General features: G+C 39.4%; 1 protein-coding gene across 1 annotated transcript in view; it reads right to left on the bottom strand.

Moving 5' to 3' along the window:
• Positions 1–3,368: 3,368 nt before the first annotated feature.
• CPE (carboxypeptidase E) overlaps positions 3,369–20,460 on the bottom strand; it is a 59,859-nt gene continuing 42,767 nt past the window's right edge. The window contains exons 7-10 of the mRNA XM_061993200.1: positions 13,890–14,029; positions 10,432–10,531; positions 8,727–8,845; positions 3,369–6,051 (exon numbers count right to left, since the gene is read on the bottom strand). Coding sequence (XP_061849184.1) covers positions 5,953–6,051; positions 8,727–8,845; positions 10,432–10,531; positions 13,890–14,029 — 458 coding nt within the window. The 3' untranslated portion in view covers positions 3,369–5,952. The remainder of the gene's footprint in view (positions 6,052–8,726; positions 8,846–10,431; positions 10,532–13,889; positions 14,030–20,460) is intronic.

Below are 20,460 nucleotides of genomic sequence, written 5' to 3'. Positions count from 1 at the left end.
CAGAATAGGCCCCAACACGATCCCTGGGGAACAGCACTGGTGACTGGTGGCCAACTGGATTTAAATGCCATTTGCCACCACTCTCTGGGCCCAGCCATCCAGCCAATTTTTCACCCATCTCAGAGTAGGTCCATTCAAGCTATGGGCAGCCAGTTTCTCCAGGAGGATGCTGTGGTAGACTCTATCAAAGGCCTTATTGAAGTCCAGGAAGACCTGGAAGTTATCATGTATGTCTGCCTCTCTCTGATGTGGAGTCAGAGGCCAGTCAGCGCCAGATCCTTCCTCCTATACCACCAGGAAGGTGTAGCCATTGTATGCTGTCTCCACTGGATGAAACCTAAGTATGTAGGCCAAAAGCAAAGTACTGGTGAGGTCCTCATTCTGGAGACCTGATTCAGGATGTCAGGAGACCTGTTTCACAGTGCAAGTGCAAATTAGGATTTTAGACACAAGAAAGCCCTATAATCAGCTCTTAGGCACAAGTGATCTTTGAGATCCTCAGAGTGGTCTAGTTTTTGACATGCCCAGAGAAAGAATTGGAAGCAGCCAAGGAAAGACACAAGTGGATATTTAGCGAACTGAAGGAAGGAAAGTCAAACTGTATTTTCATACTGCTCTTGGTAGCTAAGTCTTCTTTTGAATCTTGTCCACAGTTTCTGAAATGTGTTTCATATACCTTTTGTATGAGAGGTGCTTGAATGTGGAGGAGGGATGTTGGCTCTGCACCTTAGATACCAGCACAGGAACCATGACAGAAGAGACCACAGAATAGATCCTCCTATAAGTCCACAAACTAGAATCTCATGTTACTGCAACATTGTCATCCCCTCAACTTCTGCCATACTGCAGTCAGGTGAGAAGTTCATCTAGCTCTGTATTTTGTCTCTAAATTAGCACTGGAACAGGCTGCCCAGGGAGGGTGTGGAGTCTCCGTCCTTGGAGGTCTTCAAGAACCAACTGGACACGTTCCTATGCAACCTGATCTAGGTGGACCTGCTTTTCTGCAGGGAGGGTTGGACTACATGACCTCTAAAGGTCCCTTCCAATCTCTACCATTCTATGATTTTATGATTCTATGATTCTGTGAATGATGGCCCTGACCACATCCTCAGTGAGTGAATGTAACAAAAATGGCACTTTGATTTACCCCTCAAATCTTCCACTGAGTAGCAGTCCAGAGCCTTAGCAAGCTGTAGATTGCCATTGGTCCAGTTAATCATTATTTCTATTTTAGGTCTTGCAATGACTCTTTAACAAGTTCCACAATCAAATCTGCACTTTGTGACAGTGGACTTCTTTTCTTGTTTATTATATTGCATCTTTCTCCTGAAAAATATAAAGAACAGTTATTGCTAATGCAAAATAAGCAGCCTTGGCACTTTCTAGTCCTGACTAGAAAGATTCCAGGCTTGAGGGTGTGAATGAAACCTCAGTGAAACTGATGGGAATCTTTCCTGAGTAGCTTTACTTAAAGTCTGAAGGCATGGACATAACTGCACTCCTAGAATCCTATAGGCACATAATCCTATTCATCCCTTTACTTTAGTATTGCATACTAAAGAGTAATTAGCAAAAAGGTCTACAAAATATATTTATTTCACAATATTAAACTGTTTCCAGTGCATTCCCAGATGTCAAATTCCCTCTATATTCCCAATGCCAGAGCCAAACAGTTCGGCTTCTCTCTTTGACAATTTCCACTGTGCACAGAGGGATGCATGATTACAAAAATCTGTGGTGGTTTAACCACATATGAAAGTAGGACAAAGATAAAATAACATGAAATATTAACCAATAATTCAGAAAAAATAGAGCACTGTGATAAATGGTGCCTAATCATGGATGAGTTTAAGTCATTCCTAAAATGTAATGCCTGGGGCATGGAAAGGCAAAATAAGGAGGGCTGAAGAAAGATCAGCACTGCAAGGCCACTTAACTCAATTAATACATTCCCATTATCACAGTTAGTAAAAGTAAACAGCAGTTGTTTCTAAATATCTCATTTTTATACTGCCTATTTCAATACTTGCTATAGTACTCAAAACCTTAGCCCCTGGAGGCACTGGATTACATCAGCTTCTCAGTTGTCATTTTCTTCTCCCCCTAAAGTAGGCTTTAAAAATGGAAACTTGAAGGAAGTTTACTCAAAATCTTCACAAGTCAGGAGACAAACAAACCTACTGGGTTTTTTAATGCCACAACTTTCAAAAAACCTACTGTGTGTTTTCATTTTCTGGGTTTAATTATAAAAGTCAGAAATACTTCAACAGAGGCATAAACAGAAGCATACAGGGGGAATAAAATGCCTGCAAGAAGACAACCAGAATAAGCTCTTTGCAAGATTCCAGAAGGTAGAAAGCAAGCCCTGCGGTGACGTTTCTGGGTCATGTGTCTCCAATGCTAACTACAAGTGGAAAGCAAGGCACTCCTCCACCAGAGCAGGGTTACTGAGGAGGTCTAGATGGCTGCTCTAACTCCTAAGATAGGCGGTCATTGAACTGCTGCTATTCTACAGTCTCCATAGGCCTGAGTCAAACTACGTTCACATATGGGAAAGAATGAGGCTCATGGGAACTACACCTTTTAAATTTAAATTCCAGCTCCTCTAAATCTACCTGTCATCCTCCTCTGAATCCCCTTCCTTTCAGGGACTAGTTATTAAGTGTTCTTAACACATATAATATTAGATCTGTTAAAAAATCTCAGAGAAATAAATTTTTTCTTACATACCATCTCAGTTTCAATTTACACTTTAGTGTATGTTATTATCAGCTCAAGAATAGCCAGGACTATATATGAATTTACATATTTCAACATTAAACACCACAACCTAGGAAATACAAAATGTAATTCAGATGCAGTGATTTTGTCTTCATTATTATAATCCTGACCACTCTAGTTATAAGGAATGAGCAGTACCACAAGTTTGCAAGCACACTGCATACTGTGCTTTCTAATCCTAAGGACTGATATGGAAAAAGAACAGATTTTTAAATGCTGTGTAAGGGAGAGATGCAAAAGTGTATGCCCTGTCCCCACTGACCCCACACAGATGCAGAGCATCTCATTCTTATCCATGACTTTACTTGAAACCTGCATGGGAAAAGTGGTCTGAAAGATGAGTGCTCCAAAAGTAGGATGTTCTGACAAAAACTTAAGGGGCTATGGATGGCTTTCAGTGGGATAGCAGCACTAATCCCACTATTGTTTCTCTGTTCAAATAGCAAATTCATTGGCACATGCACTTCACTGAGGATGCTTATGGCATACTATGCCAGCATGCGCAGACAAAGACGTCAGGTTTTGAATCTGTAAATTATTCACACATTTTATATTTTAAATAAACTTGTAGATTTATTGTACAATAGTACAGCATGTGCCTTTTTAACCAAAAGCTCAGCAACAGATAACACTTTAATCTTCCATTTAAACACACACAGTCCCACAACACAACTCAGTTCAGCTAGCTAGTAAAGCTACATAATGAATTAATTTATTGAGAGCTCTGGCTACGCTGTTCTTAAGGATGTTTGCCTACAGCAAGAACAGTGGCAGTGGTTCTGGTGTTGTAACATTTTATCATTTTAACCTGTTCTCAGCATAGTAATAGCAAGCAGTCATCTAGAGCAAAACAAAGAGATCACTTAAGGGACATCACATTTAATCACAAATGCATGAAACAGTAGACCAGAGAATCTCACACATGTAATACAAGTACAGGTTAGAAATCTGTTATGTGATTACTTTGATGTAATGTCTGCACTAACTAGGCCACACAACCTACCACACAAGAGGACTGGATGCATGACAGGCATCGCGCCGTGTAGTAATATCGTTTAGATTGAAATTGTTAGGTTTGGAAGAAGCTGAGCAAGGTGTTCTGTACAAATATACATTTGCCTTGTTACATTAGTTTACAGGTCAGAAACACTCCAGTAGCCATTTGCCCACCTGCCAGCAGTCTCTTGTTATAATTCATTTCTATACTGTTTGCTTTGATTTTACTAAGTTAAGTTGAAAAAAGTATCCCTGCTTCCAGACACAGAGTGTGGTTTGTGCTACATGTCTTAGCCTTTCAAATTGTCATAAACACCCAAGCTGGGTGTAACTGGGCATCCCTTATGCATGCAGCTTGTGTACAACTAGCCATAAGCTGTTACCAAGACATGTTCAGATATGATTCTTCATTTGTCACAGGGGCTCCTCGTTGCAATGGAAATTCAAAGTTCACCAGTACATTATGACACACAGTGAAGCTCCCCTGAAGTTTGGAATTAAGTATCTACCACTTAAATAAGCTACAGGCTACACATCAAACTCATAATTAGAGAAAGTTTATGCATTTTTATTGCTGTTGATCAATGTGTGTCAAACCTTAAGATTGTTCCTTTAAAGGATCAAGTGCTATTTTTATTAAAGTATTTCAAATTCTCAGAAAACAGTACTTTCAGTAGATTTTTAAATACCCACAGGTGATAAATTTGGATGCTATTCCTGAACATGTGATTCTTCCCTTACTGTGGGTGCGCGATAGTGCATTGTTGGTTAATTCTGAATGGTACTGAACTCCTACAGTATCAACTAAAACAATATACTAAACGAAACACTGACAGTGATACTAAAGAAACAGAGGAAGGAAATCCATGTAGAACTTCTGATCTTGAATTAAGATAGACCAGCAATAGAGTGTAAGCTTTCAAACAGAAGTAATATATCAGCTGTGGTTTCAGAAGAATTACACCAAATGCCCATTACAATGCATATATATTCTCTGATTCCACAAATTTCAATCATCTTAGCCAAAATACTACAGAAAGTTAATTCAGATATACTAAAAATAATAGGAGGAAGAAGGATCTTTTAAAATCAAAGTCACCTTTTGTACCATCTTCAACTATTTTGCAAAAAATTTCAACATGCTGAAAAAAATTTAACTTCTCTGTTTTGCTTCTAGTTTTAGATAAGACAAACCAGTACAACAAACAAAGTTGGAAACAAAATCATTCTTGGCTTGTGAGACTAAATGCATGTCCTCAGTAGACCTCCAGTTCATTGACTAAATTGTGATGTTCTGGTAGCTTTCAGTGAATACAGGGACTTTTGGCTGATTATCTAAACACCACTGACACATGTAAAGATTGTTGAAAAGGCAGTTATCTAATTAAAACAGACATCACCTGAATTTTTTTCTTGATGTAAACTAAACACAAGCAGCATATTAACAAGATGGACAGCTATTCTTCTTCATCCATTTAGAATTTTTAATTGGTTAATAAATAACGAGAACTAATTAAAACCCGATTTTAAAATATCATTAACAGTTTAAGGGGTAAAGCTCTACTTTTTCCTGAATTCGTTCCATGCCATCTTTAACAAAAGAGCTTACACAGATTCCTTCTGCTTACTAAAATGAAGTCAGCTTATGCTTCTTACATATTTAAATAGCCCCAACAGCAGAGACGTATAAAATGTTATACTGAATTTTAATCCTTTTAAAACATTATTACACCACACACTGTTATTACAAATCTTAATAACATCCATTATAGAATTCAGTGAAGAGTACTGTCTACTACTATGAACTGTCAAATATCTCTGGCAGAACTGAGGATTGACTATAGCATATTTCTTTTTTAAATCAAGAGTTAACCTACATATTCTGAACTTGCAAATAATACACAACAGATTGTACTTCCATATAGGCTGCAGAAACATTCACTCTTTTTTTTCCTGATTTTTATGTAAGAGCAATTTTTCTATAACAATATGAAATAAAATTAATGACTTATTTGTCTAGCTAGGAGGCTAGCTGTTACTTGTAATCATATTAATGAAAAGTTGACTGAAAAATTCAAAGTTAATTATTGTAAACTGCACAAAATCTAGAATATAGAGTACATCATACTAAGTCAACATATAATAGATTAAAAGCTGTAAAGCCAAAATCTTCAATTAAAAATTTAGTGTTTCTGACATCATCTTCCACCATTCCATCAACTCTTCTTTTTCCTCTTCTTTTCTTTCAGACAATGACTCCAGTTCAAAATCAACCTGAGTAAGAAAAGCAATCAGAAACGTTAGTGAGATTTGTAGAAACAGGGAAGTATAGGTTTTTAAGAGTCATTTACTGAAAGAAGTTGTTTAGCACAAACATGAGACTTAGGGAGGTACCTTCTGGTTTATGCTGGGTTTATTCCAGAGTGTCTCAAGGCTGATTTAAATGTGTGTATATCAGTACAATAAACTTATCTAAAAATACATATAGGTGAGTAAAATTTCCAAAAGAAAATATACATCTGTCCAGTCTTTGACTTGTCAATTTTTTTAAAAAATATGGGCCAATGAAATTAAAATTGAACAGTAATCAGCCACATAAGTCATCTAATATATAACAAAAAGTATCATCAACATACTGCTGTCTAACACCTAGCAATGCAGACTCAGCAAATTACAGGATGACCAAAACTTAGGACTTAGAAGGGACCTCAAAAGATCATCTAGTCCAACTCCATTGCCAGAGTAGGCCACCTAGAGTAGGTCACACAGGAACTCAACCAGGTGGCTTTTGAATGTCTCCAGAGAAGGAGACTTCACAACCCATCTGGGCAGCCTGTTCCAATCCTCTGTCACCCTCACAGTGAAGAAATTCTTCCTTGTATTTCTTTGGAAACTCTTATGTTCCAGCTTATACCCATTGCCCCTTGTCCTATTGTTGGACATCACTGCGAAGAGCCTGACTCCATCCTCCTGACACCTGCCCTTTACATATCTGTAAACATTAATGAGATCACCCCTCCAAGCTGAAGAGCTCCAGCTCCCTCAGCCTTTCATCATAAGGGAGATGCTCCACTCACTTCATCATCTTGGTGGTCCTGTGCTGAACTCTTTCCAGCAGCTCCCTGTCCTTCTTAAACTGAGGGGCCCAGAACTGAACACAATATTCCAGATGTGGTCTCACGAGGGCAGAGTAGAGGTGGGGGGAGAACCTCTCTTGACCTACTGCCCACACCCCTTTTAATACAACCCACGATGCCATTGGCCTTCTTGGCCATGAGGGCACATTGCTGGCTCATGCTCATCTTGCTGTCCACCGGGACTCCCACGTACCTTTCCCCTACACTACTCTCTAACAGTTCATTCCCCAACCTGTACAAGTACATGGGGTTATTCTTTCCCAGATGCAAGACTTTTTACATTTGTCTTGTTGAATTTCATTAGATTTCTCTCTGCCTAGCTCTGCAGCCAGTCCATATCTCATTGGATGGCAGCACACTGAATGAATATGTTGAACAGTACCGGTCCCAGCATTGACCCCTGAGGGACTCTGTTAGATACAGACCTCCAACTAGATCCTGCCCCATTGATCACAACTCTCTGCCTTCTTCCCTTCAACCAGTTAACAATCCACCTCACTACCTGATCATCCAGCCCACACTGTCTCAGTTTTGCTGTGAAGATGCTGTGGGAGATGGTGTCAAATGCTTTACTGAAATCAAGAGAAACCACACCCACTGCACTACCACCATCTATCCACCTGGTTACATCTTCATAAAAGGCTACCAGATTGGTCAAACATGACTTCCCTTTGGTAAAACCATGTTGACTGCTCCTAATGACTCTCTTGTCCTTTAAATGCCTGGAGACTGTATCCAGGATAAGTCGTTCCATCACCTTTCCAGGGATGGAGGTGAGGCTGACTGGTCTGTAGTTACCCTGCTCATCCTTCTTGCCCTTTTTGAAGACTGGATTGACATTTGCTTTCCTCCTGTCCTCAGGCACCTCTCCTGTTCTCCACGACTTACTAAAGATGATGGAGAGTGGTCTAGCAATGACTTCTGCCAGCTCCCTCAGCACCTGTGGGTGCATCTCATCAGGGCCTATGGATTTATGTACATCCAGATTGCTCAACTGATCCTTAACCCAGTCCTCATCAACCAAACAAAACTCCTCCTTTAACCTGACTTCCTCTGGAGTCTGGGGCTCCTGAGGACAGTCTCCAGCAGTTTAGACAGAGGCAAAGAAGGCATTCAGTAACTCTGCCTTCTCTGTATCCTCTATCACCAAGGCACCTTTCTCATTCAACAGTGGGCCTACACTGCCTCTAGTGTTAGTTTTATCTGCAATGTATATGAAGAAGCCCTTCTTGTTGTCCTTGACTTCACTTGCAATGCACAACTCAAATGAGGCTTTAGTTTTCCTAGTTGCCTCCATACATCCTCTGACGACAGTCATATTTATCCCAAGTGGCCATCCCTTCCTTCCATGATCTATAGACTCTCTTCTTCCACTTGAGTTGCCCAACAGTTCCCATGTTTAACTATGCAAGTCTCCTGGTTCCCTTCCTTGATTTCCTATCTGCTGGGATGCTCTGATCTTGAGTGTGGAAAAAGTGATCTTTGAATAGAGACCAACTATCTTGGGCCTCTTTGTCCTCTAATACCCTGTCCCATGAGATGTCTCCTATCAATTGCTTGGAAAGGCCAAAGTTGGTCCGTGTTTTTTAATTTTAAATAAGACCAGGAGATGAATTTACAATAAGATTACTCTCAGTGGCACGTGCAGCAAGTACTAGAAGAGTAGATTTCCAGATTGTATTCTAAATTACCATATTATGAAATAATTAAAAAAATAACTTCTTACTTATCTGTATAGCATGAAGAAAAAAAAAAAACAGACATCTTTTAATATATAATAGACAATATGCCAAAAGACATGTGAGCACTTACCACAACCGCAGGGCTAAAGGGCACAGCCACTTTTTTAGTTATTGCTAGATAGCCTGGTGCTGAGGCTGTAAGTTTGTAATTTCCAGGCACAAGCAATCTCCAGTAATCACCATCCTTGGCTATAGGGAAGAAGAAGAGAAAAATACAACTAACTATGTATAAAACAAATTACAGAGCTAAGGAGAATGGACTGCATATCTTGTCAGAATCTTTTGTATTCCTGTCAGTCCTTTCTTTTTGCCTGTCTGAAGTGATTCTTCTGTATGAGCTGCATAAATATAACATTGTATATTTTCTTCTTTTCAAGAAAAAAAAAATTTAAACTATGAAGCTGTGCTGTAGAATCCATGAAAGATTTTGCCTGCTGAGGCTGAAGGCTCTGCAGCACACTAAAGAAGAGGACAATGTAGGACATTATTCTACTTTAGAAGCATCCCCTGGCCAATGTACAGCTCCCAGTGTTTCAGCTTGCAATATGATGTGAATTTTTAATGTCTCTCAGTATTCTGAAAATCAAAATGTAAATACATTTTATTCTCATTAAATTTAAATAAATAGGACCCCCTATTGTTTCAGTACCAAAGCAATGTCTAGGACTCTCCCATTTTCACAAAGACAGATCCTCCCTGCATCAGCAGTGGGTAATTATTTAATTCGTCACAGGCTAATACTAATTTCTCTGTCTCCAGAAAACATTGTAAGGCTGTTCTAAAGGTCAGCTAGCAGTGCCATTTGAAAGACTTGGCCATGCTCTCACTGCCAGTTCCTTAAATGCTTTTTCAGCACATCTGCAGCTACACAGCACACAGAGGGAAATATTACTTAAATGTCTGCAATTCAAACAGTCAAAAAATGTCAGTAGTCAGTCCAGAGTTTCCCAGACTTTTCATAAAACAGAAAAGAAAAAAATACTGCTGGAAAGCTACGATAGTGATCTATTCTAATTCCTGGCACTAGAACAAAGCTGAATATTAACTCATGAACAAAGGAGCTGGGGAAAAAAAGCCAAAGAATATTTATCCTGTGTTTTGAATGTGCTAAAAATCAAGTATTTGTTTTCCTCGCTGTTTTGACAATACCTGAATTCCAGACTTCTACGTGCACAATGATGTGAGAGGGTTTATGATTAGATGCATTTCTGTACTGTAGAAGTATGAGCTGTAGCACCAAACACATCATTCTCTCAAAGCTCAAAATACTTCACTGACAGCTTATTCCCTTTTTGTTATCCCTGAAAATTTATTTTCAGCTTCTGTACTTTTTGTCTTCTTCCATACAGTGAAAGAAGGTGCCTAATGTTACCTCAGACTGTTCTGCTTGTCAGAAGTGCTCGTCTCTTTGCAGGTGATGTGAGAACACAAACCAAAGACAAGTGAAGGTTTCATAGTATTCTGCATTTGTGTAACAGTATAGTAAGATATGTCTTTCAGAAAATGACCGTAATGTAAGCTCATGAATAAAGTAATAACAATTTATTAATGTTTTTCTAATTAGTATCTTGTGCAAATAAACAAAAAAAAATGCAGAATAGGAAGTCTACAGGATAGAATGCAAGTTGGCAATGTGTGAGCTACCTTTGAATTCATTCCTAGAATAAAGCTTTGGCTGAAAATGGTGAAAATGGCTGAAACTGCTCTAGGTTGCCAGGAAGCAGGAGAAGCAGTATAGTCCAGCACTTCCTGTTTTCCTGAGGTACAATACTCACCTGATGTAATATCATGGCTTATCCCCTCCACAGAAATTGTAGCATTTGCTATTGGATGGCCCTGAAGATCTTTAACAAAACCCTTCACACCTCGATGAATCTAAAATAAACAAAGCAAGTCAGCAACATGTGGGAAATCACTGGAAAATTCTTAAGAAAAAATGGCATTTTCGTCAATGAAATATCTATTGATATACCTAATGATATATGCTATGGATCCCACAGTCTACATGCCAACAACTACCAAGGATAATTAGTAAACATCATAATGGAGAATAGAGTGAAGAGGAAAAATAATTCAGCTGGTAGTTACACTAATTTCCCTGTTTCATGCACATCTCAGAATTATGCAGCGTATCATAATATACATGACATTGACTTGAAAGTCTGGGATTAATGCATGTGGTGAAAAGATTTGAAAGACAACCTAAAAAAAAAGTGGATTTTTAAAAAAGTTTCATGGTAAGAGTTTAGGGCTAAAAGGGCTTAGAAGTGAAACATTAACAAGATTAAATGCAGGCACTTAAGACTTTGATGGGCAATCGCTGTGAATCCAAAACATCCAAATCTTTGATCTGAGACCACACAGAGTCACAACACTCCTCACATTGCCTGTGAGAGAAAGGCAATGGTGAATGGTGAATTGTGTCCTAGTTCCTTCTTGCTTCTTAGGCAACATACTGCATGCAACAGCACCAGTAGCAGTGTTCCCAGCATATATGAAATTAAAGCACTGTTTCTACCACAGCGTGTGGAGAGATCAGTCCTGCGGGTACTTCTTAAGCACGGACTGAAAACAGACTGGGCTTTTCCTTCAGAAGCAACAGACTGAGGATAAACTACCTTTTAACAGCCTGCAATAGGGAGCTTGCAGCAAGGGGGAGAATGGGATATTTTGAACCTGTACAGAAATGAGAGATTGGAAATGAAGTGGGAAAGTACTGCGCGTTCAGGCTTCTCCCCAATTCTATGATATGTAAAAAGACTTGTGGATCACAAACTTTGTTTTGAGGTTTTGATGTTTCCCTTTATGAACCTGTATGGTGTATTTAGCCTCTATATTTGACTTCACCAGATTCCTCTAATTTACACCATAGCAGAAGCCTGACATGGATCAGTTGAGAAACCCAGAAAGTACATATTTGTGCTGTCCTCAGTAATCATGATGTTGAGCACAGAGCTGGGCTTCTTATCCTGTTAGAGGATCTCATGGGTTTGTGTGGAGCCACTTTTTGCTTGGTAACAGGGGGAGGGAGCTGCAGTGCTCTCCCAGTAAGCAGTTCCTGAAACATACCCCAGCTCTGAGGTGGACCCACCTCCATCCTGGCTGGGCCAATTTAGTGCCTCTGCCATCATTATTTAAGAAGGGAAATCTGAGTCAGCAGAGCAGGTGTAGGAGTGGTACAAGATGGAGGTGACCATGCAGACCACACACGAAGGAGAAGGAAGGAGGAGAACCAGACTGGAGACCCTTCTGCAACCCATAGTGGGAATACAGGCTGTGCCCCTGCAACCCATGCAGGGCAATGGCAGGACTAACAGCCACCAGCAGCTCCAGGTGAGTGCACCCAGACAGGCAGGAGACTGTGGGGAGGCAGCCATGGTGCAGGCTGTGCTGGAAAGCCTGCAGGCCCCAGAGACCCACACAGGAGGTGGAGAGAAGTTGCAGCCCTTGGGATGAACACACATCAGAGCAGCCTATCCAGGGATGCCCAGTCTGTGATGGACCCCATGCTGGGGCAAGGAGGATGGGCTTGGAGCCCATGTGCTTGAGGAGAGATAAGCAGTGGGAGCCATCAGGAATAGACTGACTGAAATCCCCATTCCCTGCCTCCCTGAGCTGTTAATGCGGGGAGGAGATAAAGACACCAGGATCAGGGCTCTGAGTATGGGAAGAGGGGAGGGGTGGGGGGAAGGTGGTCTTAAAGGGCTGGTTGTGCTCTTCATCATTGTAACACTCTGTGGTGTTCTCTATTTGTTATGTTTTGGGGGGTTATGGTTTTGGTTAGTGGTAGATTAAGTTAATTTCTGTTTTGTTCCCTAAGTTGAGTATTCTTATCTGTTTGCTGAGGATCATAAGTGGCATTTGAGCCCTCCTGATCCTTAGAGTGTTCCAAAGGCCCTCTGATTTTGGTACTTTGTTCCTAGATGGGCCTAAATCACAACAGAGGATAACAACCACTGCCAGATACACCATCTGAACTTCAAGGGTAAAGCTATCAGCTCTGAAGGAACAACAGAAGTTGGCAAAAAAATCTTACACATTAGTAATTTTGAAAATGCAGTGACATCATGGTTTTCTCTGAGTCAGAAAAAATTGAACCACATGCAAAGGAGCTAAAGAATCTGAGATGGAACCCATAATAAATGAGTAAAACCTGCAAGGCTGTTAGAGCTTTTTTCCTCATCTACATATGAGTTACTAAGAAATAGTATAACTCAAATATTTTAAATTTTCAAATATTTCAGATTTCTGTCTAACTAAAACATTTCTGCACAAGCAAGTTCTCAAGGAAATGAATGTATTAATACACCAGCTCTGCTACCCAAGTATGTTTCTGATTTCATTGTCCCAGCTGTGCAGCTGTTAATGATCTCAGATATATTTGTGATCTTTAACTATAACATCCAAGTTTCAGCAATTTGATACTTTCACACTGCTTGGAACCATTATTTCAGTGCAGCCTGTGACATTGGCATGGAAGATTAAAAAAAAAAATAAAATAAAACCCCCAAACCGACCACTCCCCCAAAAAAACCCTCAAAAAACACAAAACCAAAAAATCAAACTCAAATAAACACATAGATCTATTTCAGGAGTCTTAATTTCTAACAACTCATTAGCAGAAGATTATCTGAACACGTGACTACGCTTTATGCTTCTAACCAGTTTTTGTACAATTTTTAACAGAAACATCACATTGACAGCTCTACATTGAATATTTGCAGTTCATGCAATCAGAGAGCAGCAGAGTATCTACAAAACTAGTGTTAGAGATATCCTCCGATGTAACACAGAACTACCAGGCAGCTACAGTCTAATCCAGCCATCGAGGCTTCCTGTACATCCAGAGCGATTTGTCCCACCTCTGTACATACACTTTCATATCCATTTCTCTTAGTATACACATCAGTGCTGCGGGAATGAATTACACACTTTGGTGACATGTATTTCTTTTAATTGAGGAAGCCAACATAAATTACTTAAAATAAATGTCTGCAACAGCTTAAGTAAGGTGAGATGAATTCCACACTGCAACATCTTATTTCTTTCCCCTCTCTTCTTCTACATTTTACAAAGATCAAACAGGATTTGTCATCTTAGAAATATAAAAAAATTATGGAGCACCAATTGACCTAATGTGAAATTTTGAATTAGATGTTTACAGAGCACAAAATTTAGAAGCTTTATGTTCAATAACTAGAATTTCACCATTGTTTTTTTTTTTTTTTGTTACCTGCTCAATGTAATTGATAAGAGAGTTCTTGTTGTCCTCCCAGTAGCCCTTCAGCGTTTCTTCAGGTGGGAATTTTTCACAGCTAAGCTCTACTGTGATTTCAAAGCAGTTGCTGCTGAGGTAATTGAAATCCTGCATTCCTTCAATGCCAGAAAAGTGAGTTAGTGTTGCATTTTGCATTGTTCTGAAGTAAATAAAAGGAGATGCATGAGATGCTGGTGCTATTGAGAAAACAGTAGCTATAAACACAGTTGTTGTGGTTCCATTTAATGTGCTTAGTTCTGAATTCAGACACTTTCAATCAGATAAACTAAGACAATTAATTCCCAAAAACATTTTATTCCCAGGGAAAGCTCAGAAAGGACTTCACACTTCGCCTGTATACCTCTACCTGACTTTGCACCTGACCTGTACTCTCCTACTGACACATGGTTTTGGATATTTGACATATAAATTACTTTTTTTTTCTCTCTTCAGGAAAAGAAACTTATTTTTACTACGGCTACAAAATTTCCATTAAAAGACTATCACTTTGTAAGCCAAGAACATTGACAATTATAATGTGAATGAAACTTGATAAAGTGACTTTGAAAAAGAGGTTTATAAAGATGGGTCAAAACCATGTTTTTAGGTTTTTTGGTGAAAAATAGCATTTTGACTTAATAACATTTTACACAAAAAGGATCTGTTTCCTAAGGAATATTCTTTCTCAAGCTTTTCTGCATAAATTCTAAATATTTTTTAAAAAAACAACGAAACAAGAAACAAAAGCAAACTTCCTATTAACCCTATTTACATGGACGTTTTTCCATGAATAGGGGTATTTTACATCTACTCAATGCCTCTGCAAAATCAATACTGGAGAGACTTTAATAGTGAAGAGAAACATTATTAATGCAAATTTAATCATAGGATTTTAAGAATATATATAGCAACAGCATCACTATGGACAAAAACTTGATAGGAAAGATGCACTCCTTTTCACTTCTGAGCCACTCTCAATACTTGAAAATATTGGCTGTTTTCTCAAATCAGTCAACCAATAATTAAACTGTTTTCCAGTTTTGTAACTTGATCAGCCAGTCTGGAGAGGGACTGTAACTGTCCTCAGGAGGGCTATAAATACATTCTTTGCAGAAGCTGATGAAGAATCAGTTCTTCCCTTCCCAGTCTTTCTAGCTAGCAGAGTCAGTAAATTCTGAAATGGAGGACTGAAAGGAAAAGGTGACCAAGCATTTTGACCATCCCCATGGAGGTCACTGAGGGATTTAAAAGTGCTTCAAAAGCAGCTAATTCATTCAGCCCAATGCTTCTACATGCAAGCTACAAATGAGACCTAAGACAACATCTTTACTGAAGCATTGGTGGTGTTCACCAGATGTCCAGAGCTGATGTCACATCAAAAAGAGAACCCCAAGGGCAGTAAACAGATTGAGTCAGGTGGGATTTTGCCAACACATTACAGTGAAGAGTTTATTTTCTGCCAGCCAGACAATGAGACTCCTAACTGCTAACAGGAACAGGGACTTTTCAGTTTTCTGAAAAAAATCCATTTTATTTCTAAATTTCTTTTAAATGGCTGAAAAATGAGGATACAGAAGGCAAAAGTGCTCCTCGGAGGAACAGTTTTAATGTTCCAGCAGACAAAATTCAAGACGGACTATTCAGTAGTACAAAGCAGGAGAGCAGCAAGTCATGAGTAAAATTCTGACAGTAGTGCTGACTGATAGGCATCTCTTCTGGACACTAGATAATGTTTTCTTGATTTTTACCTTCTTTCTACTAGAAGGAAAGAATTCACAAAAAGGAGAATTGTGAGACAAAGTGGTGATAACTTTCTGAGGTGCAAAACAACTCTGGACCATTACTGCTCCAACTCTCAGGAAGCTGTCCCTACCTCTCACTTCCAAAAGCAAGGTGATACTCAGAGATGCCCTAGTTTCTCGAGAAGGGAATAAGGAAACCATATATTTTCCATCTTTGTACACAACATCCATATGCTGTAGGTTTTTTCCCAGCTGCTGCCCTCATCTACAGTTTATATGTGTTGCTTTCGAAAAAATTCAGCTTGCATCACTGTGCTGCAGGTGATGATCTGAATCTCTGGCATGGAGAATGAGGTCAAGATAGCCTAGAAGTAAACTGTTACTAACTAAATATATGATCTGGAGTCCACTGTGCTGCCTACACACAATTTGCACTCTTCACTTGGCTGTTGAATATGGCAATTGGGTGCAATAGCCAAGAAACCACAGAATCACAGAATCTTATGGGTTGGAAGGGACCTCAAAAGATCATCTAGTCCAACTCCATTGCCAGAGTAGGACCACCTAGAGTAGGTCAAACAGGAGCTCATCCAGGTGGGTTTTGAATGTCTCCAGAGAAGGAGAGTCCACAACCCATCTGGGCAGTCTGTTCAAGTGCCCTGTCACCCTCATAGTGAAGAAATTCTTCCTTGTATTTCTTTGGAACCTCTTATGTTTCAGCTTATACCCATTACCCTTTGTCCTATCATTGGACATCACTGCGAAGAGCCTGACTCCATCCTCCTGACACCTGCCCTTTACATATCTGTAAACATTAATGAGATCACCCCTCAGTCTCCTCTTCTCCAAGCTGAAGAGCCCCAGCTCCCTCAGCCTTTCATCATAAGGGAGATGCTCCATTCACTTCATCATCTTGGTGGTCCTGTGCTGAACTCTTTCCAGCAGCTCCCTGTCCTTCTTAAACTGAGGGGCCCAGAACTGAACACAATATTCCAGATGTGGTCTCACGAGGGCAGAGTAGAGGTGGGGGGAGAACCTCTCTTGACCTACTGCCCACACCCCTTTTAATACAACCCACGATGCCATTGGCCTTCTTGGCCATGAGGGCACATTGCTGGCTCATGGTCATCCTGCTGTCCACCGGGACTCCCACGTACCTTTCCCCTACACTACTCTCTAACAGTTCATTCCCCAGCCTGTACTGGTACATGAATACATTTCAAAAGATGTGGTTAATGTGTCGGCAACTTTTCTGCCACTAGATAAGCTCTCTAACTGCCCTATCGTTGTTATGCATATGGCATACATTATACACATGCACATCACACTCCCAAAGCCTCTCATTTTAACAAAGGATAGCACAACACCAGCTTTCTTATACTTTAACAGGGACCACTCTCTGAAGATCGGAAGGGCTCAGTAGACTTCAGATACAACTGAGATTCAGCAATGAACACCCTTTGTGGCTAATCATGTGTATGATTTTCTTTGAAACTGAGCAATACTAAAATTCCTTGTTTGTACTGCTCCACTGTCCCGAAGGAGTACAGCATCTTACATAAATTAGCTAAGAATATGTGACAAAAAGATATTTCTTCAATTTCCAAAAAAGGAACTCCAATTCTCACAAAGAAAGTGGAGTGCAAGGTGTGTTCCCAGCATCCAAGCATCAGAATTACTTAGACTTTGAATCACCAGCTAGTGAACTAAGCTAGTTCAGCTTCTACACATATAAACCTTATGGCAGGACAGGATGAACTTAAGCCTGGTGTGTAATGGGGAGAACATGGGCCTCCTACATGTGTCATACAAAATCCTAAAACAAATCACCTATCATTGCTTTCAAAAGTGGTAACATGGAAAGTAAGGAAAAAACTAATTAAGTGCCAAGAGTGACTTGAAAGCATCAGAAAATAAAAGGACACTTAAACAATAGCCTAATAGTACAGCAATGCAAGCTGCTTTGAAATGCTATTTTTGTAGTGACATGAATCTGATTAGGCTCAGGGGACTGTGTAACAACAGAACAACCAGAACAGGCAGGTCACTAGATAGTAATTCATTACTATCTGCTCTTCTCACTTATATTTCCAAACAGATATGACACACAAAAGATACATTAAAAAACCATTATCGATGTTGAAAAGTAATGCACTCAACAGCTAAGGAAATGCCAAAATTAAAGCTGTCTGTGCAAATTTAATTTGGCTTTCTTGTGCATAAGTGAAATTATCAATTACCTACTGATAGGGAGAAGGCTGGTGTTAAAAGTAGCACCAATTTTATACACAGGCTTGTTTTTCCTCCAGTCTAATGGCTAAAAGTGCCTTTCCTGAACACATAACAAAACAACCTCTTTGCCTTTGCTTACTGCTCTGTGAAAAGGTCTACAAGGATCAACTAATCACAGAAAACTAATACAAAGCAAGAGTAACAAGCACCATAATCTCAGGTTTAGCACAAAGACACTGTTGAGAGAGCTATTTCCTCTGTGCCCCTGCTCCACAGAAGGCAGTAGCTAGTAAGCAGGTAGCAGTGAGAAAAATCTCACAACAAAGTGTATTAAGAGACGTAAGCAAGTGTCAAATATCCCTGTACATCATCTGCTCTCTTCAAAACCTGAATGCAGAATTGCCACATTGGCAGCAGTTGATGAGGAAATCCTATGGCCTTACAACAGGAAAGGACAGAACTTGAATGCAATAGAAGGTTCATTCTTACTTCCATTTGAGACAAGGGCTGCTACCAGACTTTTCTGCCACCAGAAATTCAGCCTTCCTACTGAAAGAACTCATGTATTCAGAAAAACATTTGCAAAAACAACCCATAATCACACAGGAGAGCCATTCATACTCTAACCTATTTTCTATCTCCATTCCCAGCAAGTTGCTCCAGTTCTCCTCTATAAACCTGTGGCATGTCCTCTTATTTCACCTTCATTTAACCCAGGGAGGTCAGACAGGGATGTGAGCATCACCTGTAGATACTCCCAGGACACTGAGCTACTCATACGTTTCCTTGCAGGACTCAGAACAGGCCACAGCTACCCAAAGGTGCAAAGGCAAGAAGCATCACCTTAGCTCAGAAACAGAGTAGATGCTGTGCAGACAAGGCCTTTGGAGAGTTTCTCTTGATAAATTCTGAACTCTGGTAAGGATATACAATGAAAAACTTTCCTAAAGTGTTACATATAGTTTTTCAATACCTTATAGCATTGCCAACTTTTAGTGCATTATCATATGAATAGCAAAAGGTCACTGATACAACAGATAAACGCCACATTTCCAGACAGAGGTTTTTGGACTGTAATCTTCCAAGAAGATTTTTCATTTGAACTAAGCAATGTTTAGTTGTTTTCCTCAGCACTAGACATGGAAACACAGAAATGTTTTCACTGAACTATTTTTGGGTTTTTTAAGTCAGCCTGTGGCAAACTTTACCAGGGAGGATTAATTCAAAAGTCATAGCTTGCCAGATGAGTTCTACACTTCTAAAAAAATACAGATTCATGCTGAGTAGTCCAGAATATATTGTCACCTCTCTATTTTTTATTAGCTGTACCATATTAGGATCATAGATCCTGGTTAGAACTAGGGTAGTCATGTACTAAGTTCTTTACAAATACATGAGAAAAAGAAAGGGCTCACTTGGGGAATGTGCAGTCTAACTTAAAATAAGATCCAAAAGGAGGAAATAAATCAAAGTTTCCAACAAGTTTTTCCAATGGAAAAATATGCCTTTGGCATGTGCAGTTTAGTCAGAATCAAAGTTTTTCATCAAAACAATGGAAAGACTGTGTTTTATAGCATTTTCCTAAGGAAAAATAAGCTGAAGTTAAGTAAGTCCATGTTTTTAGAGTTAATAATATTCCATTAAGATATTTTTTGGACTGAATTGAAACAAAAAGTAACTATTAAACCTCTCAATATTTTTTTTAATATTCCTTTTTTTTTCCCGTGGTGTTTTAATGGTTCAAATTGAAAGTCTGGGAAAAAGGAAAATTTTTTGCTTTTCAATTATACTCAGAAATGTGAACATTTGATCTTACATCAAGTCCCTGGCACCTGTGCTACCACAACAGAAGAAACGTGCTGCTCCTGTGAAGACTGGGAATAGCTCTAACTTTAAGCAGGTGATTGCTATCTGTGTGAGTGCTACCAGCCATGTTCTGTTTCTAATTTCTTCACATGAGTTCAATTATTTTCCTCTTCCACTACTCCCTTCCTGTAGCAGGAGCAGAGGTAAGCTACTCCCCAAAATGTTTTAACGCTCTGAGAGATTCCTGTTCATTCCAGGTAAACGTTTAAAATTCATCCAAAGACTGTAATTGAATATTAAGAGGAAAGCAAACAATAAAACTAATATGTGTGTTCAGAATTATCTGATACAAATCAACAAAGCCAATGCACAGGCATATCCCTCCAATGCAAGCTGAGTTTCTAGCTCAAAAATCTCCAGCTGAGTTTTCACTCTGAAGTTTTGTCTGAATTTAGCAGATACAGAACGCTCAAAGATTTAGATATCCCAACACCTTTTTGCCTCTGTTTACAAAGAAAATGGTGTATCAAAATTTTTACTAAAACAGAAAGAAATGTCTAATTTCGCGATACTCTTCAACACCTCACCTAGAAAATTAGTGTTGAAATGGCCACAGTAGCTCTGCTATTTGCTTTCACACAGCTTCTACCAAGTCTAGGGGAACACTATCTGGGCAGGAATCAGACACTAATTAAGCCATAGAGTATGGAGGACAAGCATCTCCATGTCTGGATCTTGTTCCCATGGAGATCAAAGACCAAACTCCC

The sequence above is a fragment of the Colius striatus genome, chromosome 3 (genome assembly GCF_028858725.1).
Source record: "Colius striatus isolate bColStr4 chromosome 3, bColStr4.1.hap1, whole genome shotgun sequence".
NCBI classification, from domain to species: Eukaryota; Metazoa; Chordata; class Aves; order Coliiformes; family Coliidae; genus Colius; species Colius striatus.
This window is presented reverse-complemented; position numbering and strand designations above follow the sequence as displayed.